At 44.4% G+C, this 6,693-nt stretch overlaps 1 protein-coding gene across 1 annotated transcript; it reads left to right on the top strand.

The window, feature by feature from the left end:
• Nucleotides 1-3,362: 3,362 nt before the first annotated feature.
• On the top strand, nucleotides 3,363-6,261 carry ACKR2 (atypical chemokine receptor 2). The gene is made up of 2 exons (XM_034759820.1): nucleotides 3,363-3,496; nucleotides 4,794-6,261. Exon 2 carries the CDS (start codon nucleotides 4,849-4,851, stop codon nucleotides 5,905-5,907), a length of 1,059 nt encoding a protein of 352 aa, XP_034615711.1. The 5' UTR covers nucleotides 3,363-3,496; nucleotides 4,794-4,848; the 3' UTR covers nucleotides 5,908-6,261.
• Nucleotides 6,262-6,693: the final 432 nt, after the last annotated feature.

The following is a 6,693-nucleotide window of genomic DNA, read 5'->3' as shown; positions in this document are numbered from 1 at the left end:
CACATTGATGTCGGTGAAACGTCCCTTGTGATCCACCAGTGCTTGCAGCACCATTGAGAAGTACCCCTTGCAGTTTATGTACTGGTTGGCAAAGTGGTCCGGTGCCAAGATAGGGATATGCATTCCGTCTATCGCCCCACCAGTTAGGAAAACCCATTGCAGCAAAGCCATCCAGTATGACCTGTATATTTCCCACAGTCATTACCCTTGGTAACAGAATGTCAGTGATTGCATTGGCTACTTGGATCACAGCAGTTCCCACAGTAGATTTGCCCACTCCACATTTATTCCCGACTGACTGGTAGCTGTCTGGCGTTGCAAGCTTCCACATGGCTATTGCCACTTGCTTCTCAACTGTCAGGGCAGCTCTCATCTTGGTATTCCTGCACTTCAGGGCGGGCGAAAGCACCTCACAAAGTTAAAGGAAAGTGGCCTTAAGCATGCGAAAGTTTCACAGCCACTGTGAATCATCCCATACCTGCAACGCTATGAGGTCCCACCAGCCTGTTCTTGTTTGCCGGGCCCAGAATCGGCGTTCCACTGTATCTACCAGCCCCATTGCTGCCATGATGTCCCAATTGCCAGAGCCCGTTGTGACGTTGCACTCTATATGATTTTATGAAAATATGCTGATGAATGTGAATATAATGTAACTAAAATACGCTTCATGCAAAAGGTCTCTTGTAAGGTATCATTACAAAGTTTATAATCTACTGAGTATGGTCATCCTATTTGTATATATGTATCACTCTTGTATCAGAAACTAGAAATATGGAATATAACTCTGAGGGCCTATTATAATTATGCAAAGTGTGGACCATTAATGGTGGTTTGGAATCTTGATGGCTCTCATTAACCAGGACAATTGACTGTAGATTGCTCTGTTTTACTTGTAAGTCTTCCCGTATACCTGTGTGATGGCAAGTGGGTAATGAAGTCTTACAGTGACATGTGTGTCACCTGAACTGGAATCCATCTTTAACCTGGTGTTTTTCCATTGAGAAGGAGGGGGTGGGAACCCAGAGAGGGACAAAGGATTCCCGCCTTATGCAAAAGATATATAAGTGGGTAGAACAGAGCAAAAGGGGCAGCCATCATGAGAAATCCCGTAGCTACCACCTGAGCTGGAACAAGGGCTGTACCGGGGAAAGGACTGTGCCCAGACTAGGAAGGCATCCAGTCTGTGAAAGAAACTTATTGAAACATCTCTGAGGGAGAGATTTTATCTGTATTCAGTTTTATTACTGTATTAGGCTGAGATTTGATTGTTTTATTTTATTTTACTTGGTAATTCACTTTGTTCTGTCTGTTACTACTTGGAACCACTTAAATCCTACTTTCTGTATTTAATAAAATCACTATTTACTCATTAATTAACCCACAGTATGTATTAATACCTGGGAGGGGAGGGGGACAAACAGCTGTGCATATCTCTCTATCAGTGTTATAGAGGGTGAACAATTTATGAGTTCACCCTGTATAAGCTTTATACAGGGTAAAACGGATTCATTTGGGGTTTGGACCCCATTGGGAGTTGGGCATCTGAGTGTTAAAGACAGGAACACTTCTGTAAGCTGCTTTCAGTTAAGTCTGCAGCTTTGGGGCACGAGGTTCAGGCCCTGGGTCTGTGTTGGAGCAGACTGGCGTGTCTGGCTCAACAAGACAGGGTGCTGGAGTCCTAAGCTGCCAGGGCAGGAAAGCGGGAGCAGAAGTAGTCTTGGCACATCAGTTGGCAGTTCCCAAGGGGGTTTCTGTGATCCAACCCGTCATAGCCCGTGCTTTCAGGAACGACTGTGTCCATGTCATCCTCACAGTCGTCCTCGTGTTGGCATCTCTTAGCCAGGTTCTGCACATACTGCAGGATAATGCCTGAGGGTGTTTACAATGCTCACAACAGCAGCGGTGAGCTGAGCAGGCTCCATGCTTGCCATGCTATGGCGTATGCATAGATAACCCAGGAAAAAAGACGTGAAACGATTGTCTGCCGTTGCTTTCATGGAGGGAGGAAGGGGAGACTGATGACATGTACCCAAAACCACCCGCGACAATCTTTGCGCCCCATCAAAGCCTCTCTGCGCCCTTAACCCAGTATTCCAATGGGCAGCGGAGACTGTGGGAACTGTGGGATAGCTACCCATAGTGCACCGCTCCATGAGTCAATGCTAGCCATGGTATTGAGGACGCACTCCACCGACTTAATGCGCTTAGTGGGGACGTACACAATCGACTGTATAAAATTAATTTCTAAAGATCGTCTTCTATAAAATCGACCTAATTGCGTAGTGTAGACATACCCTAAGGGTCTGTGGTTTTCACTCTGGGGTGTTTTTGCATGCTTATTTATTTTTTTTAATTGAAACACACATGTCAAAATGTTAAATAAAGGGCTCTGTCTTCATATAGGCTTGTTTTTTAAAGTGTTTATTCCTTTACAAAACTGAATATCACTTTCACTTGTTTGTGTTAAAAAGCAGTCAAAGAAGCAGCCTTGTTATCTCTGATCCACTGGCTTACAGAGGCTGTTTTTGCTGACAGTGGCTTTGCTGCAAAAGCCTGCTGTTTCAAATTGTCCTTACTAAAAAAATGACCAGTGCTAGTCTAAAACATAGGGGGAAAACTTTTTTATCACTATACATTACTTTTATAAACAGGTTTTCTGTGTTTTTAACCCTGGGTTGTTTCTGCATGCTCCCTTTTTATTGAAACACCTGTGCAAAAGGGCTAAATGAAAAATTGTTTCTTCAGATAGACTTGTTTTTCAAAGTGGTCTTCTTTTCTAATCCACTAACTTAAATAGGCTCCTTCAAATTGTCCTCATTAAAAAACACAGGGAAAAGCTTTTAAAAACTTTTTCTTAGTCAGGGTTTGTGGGTTTAGGCCTGGGGTGCTTCTGCATGCTCTTTTTTTATTGAAACGTATGCAAAAGTGCTAAATAAAGGGATGTGTCCTTATACAGGCTTGTCTTTTAAAGTAAATATAAAGCAGAGCTTTATTCCTTTACAAAACTTAATGTAACTTTTACTTGCGTTTGTTAAAAAGTTTGGAAAAGAAGCAGCCTTCTTATCTCTTATCCACTAATTCACAGATGCTGTTTTTGCTAACAGGGGCTTTGCTGCAGCTCCATATTGTTCTTACTAAAAAATAACCCATGTTAGTCTAAAACATGGGGGAAACTTTTAAAGATTGTTTGTGACTAAGGGCTTATGGCTTTAACTTTTATTAAAGCCCCTATGTAAAAAGGCTACGTGGCGGGAAAAATGCTTGGCGGTCTGTTTTTCTAGATAAGAATAAGGCAGTTAAAGGACGGTGGGGAGTAGTGAGGGGAGGGGAGGGAGTTGGCTCTTGTTTAAAAACCTGGGACTATAGGATTGGATCAGGAAAATGAATTCTATGACGCTGCTGTAAAACAGCTATGGATTGGTCCGATCCAAAGGTGGTGATAACAAGCCTGAGGGGCTCTGAAACTTTCCATCATTTGGCAGAAATACTTGGAAAGGTAAGAGCTCTCTCTCTGATTCAACCACGTGCTGTCTATCTTTGCCGTTTGCAAAGGAGCTTTTGTAGCAGGGCATTCACCCTGCTCCGGCTCAGCAAGGGTTAAAAATGAGCCCTTGGAGAGGGTTGGGGCTGAGTGCCAATCAGAGAAGGCAGAGAGGCAGCCAATCAGGGTCAGGCTGGGCCCTATAAAAGGGCTGCAGGGCCAAAAGGCAAGGACTCTCTCTCTAGCTGTGGAAAGAGAAGGACCTGGCTGCTTGGGAGCCCACAGAGTGCTGTCAGGTGACTTAGTTGCTAAGACGACCTCTCCTGTGATAAACCATTTCTCCTGGTTGGGAGCCAGTCTGTTATTCAGAGCTATTCCATTTCAATGGGAGAGCAGTTTAAGTCAACAACCCTCTTTTGTTATCCATGTGCCAACACCCCACTGGAATGCTAGTTCTAGATGGAGGTTAAAAGACAATAGAAAAGTAAAGACCAACCTTACAATCAAAATGCAGTTGGCAGTCTCATACCTCATAGAACTGGAAGGGACCCTGAAAGGTCATCAAGTCCAGCCCCCTGCCTTCACTAGCAGGACCAAGTACTGATTTTGCCCCAGACCCCTCAGTGGCCCCCTGAAGGACTGAACTCACAACTTTGGGTTTAGGAGGCCAATGCTCAAACCACTGAGCTATCTCATGTGGTCATATATACAGAGTTCATCATCTCAAACAGAATTCATACACTGTACAGACACAATCCCCCAAATCATAACAACAGGGTTTATCTTGACTAGCTGCATCAAGGACTAAAAACTACCAGTGCCTTGTCTGCATGAGAATTTTACATCAAGATAGCTATCTTGACGTAAAATCACACCTCTTTTTGCAGTGAAGCCATAGCGTCCCTGTCATCTGTCTCTCTCTTTTTATAAGGCCTCATGTACTTCTCAGGTACAGTATGGAGAGCAGGAGGCATCCCACACTGCCTCAGTGTTCCTCAGACCTGACCTGAGAGCTCCACTCCAAACAGGCAAGAGTATAGTTTTGTCTCCAGGGCTGTTGAATTTTTGACACCCCGTGTAGAGACCGGTGATGTAGCCGTCTCCACCAGGGACTGGTCTGGGGCCACCAAACATACGACATTAAAGAGCTGGCCGAGGGTCAGTCACTGTCAACCTGGGCCGGATTCAAAACTATGAAGTGGAGGTAGAAATCTCCATATTAAATTACTTAGCATGCAAACCTCACTTTTCATATGTAGATCAAAATGTCTTTTGAAATGCACTATTGGTCCTCTTTACTTTTTTATTGCAGAATGTAACAGAGGGGTCTCTTGAAAAGTTTACCACCAAGGGGGGCAACAGTACCAATGTCTGCCATGCCGCATACCACAGATAACCCAGTCAACATGACTGACTACGAGTACCAATTCTTAGACGAGGAGGATTACATCCAGGGAGTGCTTTGCACAAAGGAAAATGTCAAGGCGTTTGGCAAGGTGTTCCTGCCAGTGCTCTATACTATAGTGTTTCTGCTTGGATTGGCTGGGAACTGTCTACTCTTTGCCATCTTGATCAAATATACCAAGAACAAGAAGATGACCGAGGTGTATCTGCTGAATCTGACCATTTCAGACCTTCTTTTTGTGGTAACCCTTCCCTTCTGGGCCACATACGCAGCTTCTCAGTGGGTGTTTGGGAATGCCTTCTGCAAGATCATAAGTATCATCTACACCACCAACTTCTACAGTGGCATCTTCTTCGTCAGCTGCATGAGTCTGGACAAATACCTGGAGATTGTTCATGCTTGGTCCAATAAAAACTTAAGGGCCCCAAGAAAGAGCTTCCTTGTCTCTTCAGTGGTGTGGGTTATTTCCATAGTGCTGTCTATTCCTGACTTTTTCTTCATGGAGGTGCAGGATCTCCACAATGGGAGACGAGTTTGCCACCTCGACTATGGCCTGCACCACTCCATCTGGCGGCTTCTCTTTCAATTTCAGCAAATCCTGCTAGGCTTCTTCCTTCCATTCCTTTGCATGGTGTTCTTCTACTCCCGCGTAGCTTGTGTTCTCACTACATTAATGTCTCCTGGCAAGAAGAGAGCTCTCCGCCTGGTCGTTATTTTGGTGGTAGTTTTCTTTGTGCTGTGGTTCCCATACAACATTACCCTCTTTCTGCATTTGTTGCAAAACCTCCATGTGATTAAGGGTTGTGAAACTAGCAAGCACTTGGACTATGCTATGCAAGTGACTGAGAGCCTTGCCTTTATTCATTGTTGCCTCAACCCCGTGCTGTACGCTTTTGTGAACAAACGGTTCAGGTTACACTTAAAGAAGCGTTTTGGGGCCATCTTCAGGAGGCAGGATATTAGTCGTTCTTCTAGTAGGTGCACTGACAACGTAGAAATGAAAAGCATTACGAATGTGTAATGAATATTTAGAGAATTTCGTTGCTATACATGTTTGATTATCACATATTGTATTGTTTCCGGCAATGGAGTGATGTATGGATAAGTAGTTGGAGCATAGACCTGGGAATCACAAAAGTCCAAGTATTAATCCCAGCTCTAGCATTGACTCCCTCAGTCATTTCGGGCAAATCACAACCTGCCTCTGACTGAGCTTCCCAATTTGCAAACTCATGGGGATGGTAATAATTTAGGCCTGAAATTAGACGAAGGTTTCTGACCATCAGGGGGGTGAAATATTGGAACAGCCTTCCGAGGGAAACGGTGGGGGCGAAGGACCTGTCTGGTTTTAAAATTAAGCTAGATAAGTTTATGGAGGGAATGGTCTAATGGGATAACATGATATTAGTCACAGGAACAGCGTGCCATCTCTGGTAAATAGTATAATGGCTAATAAGGGTAAGGCTGGAGAATCTTGCCTACGTGCTCGGGGTTTTACTGATCGCCATATTTGGGATCAGGAAGGAATTTTCCTCCAGGGTAGATTGGCAGAGGCCCTAGAGGTTTTTCGCCTTCCTCCGCAGCATGGGGCAGGGATCGCTAGCTGGAGGATTCTCTGCTAATTGAAGTCTCTAAACCACAGGATTTGGGGACTTCAACAGCAGAGTCAGGGTAAGGGTAGGGACGGCTTTGTGGCCTGCATCATGCAGGAGGTCAGACCAGATGATCATAATGGTCCCTTCTGACCTTAAAGTCTATGAGTCTATGAGTCTAATTTGTTGGGAGGATTTTTCTAGAATGGTGTAAA

This window comes from Trachemys scripta, chromosome 2 (genome assembly GCF_013100865.1).
Source record: "Trachemys scripta elegans isolate TJP31775 chromosome 2, CAS_Tse_1.0, whole genome shotgun sequence".
Lineage (NCBI taxonomy): Eukaryota > Metazoa > Chordata > Testudines > Emydidae > Trachemys > Trachemys scripta.
Note: the sequence above shows the minus strand (reverse complement) of the source record. Positions and strands in the feature narration are given on the sequence as shown.

Coding starts and splice junctions, on each gene's coding strand:
- ACKR2 (XM_034759820.1), top strand. CDS start 4,849: ATGTCTGCCATGCCGCATACCACAGATAACCCAGTCAACATGACTGAC.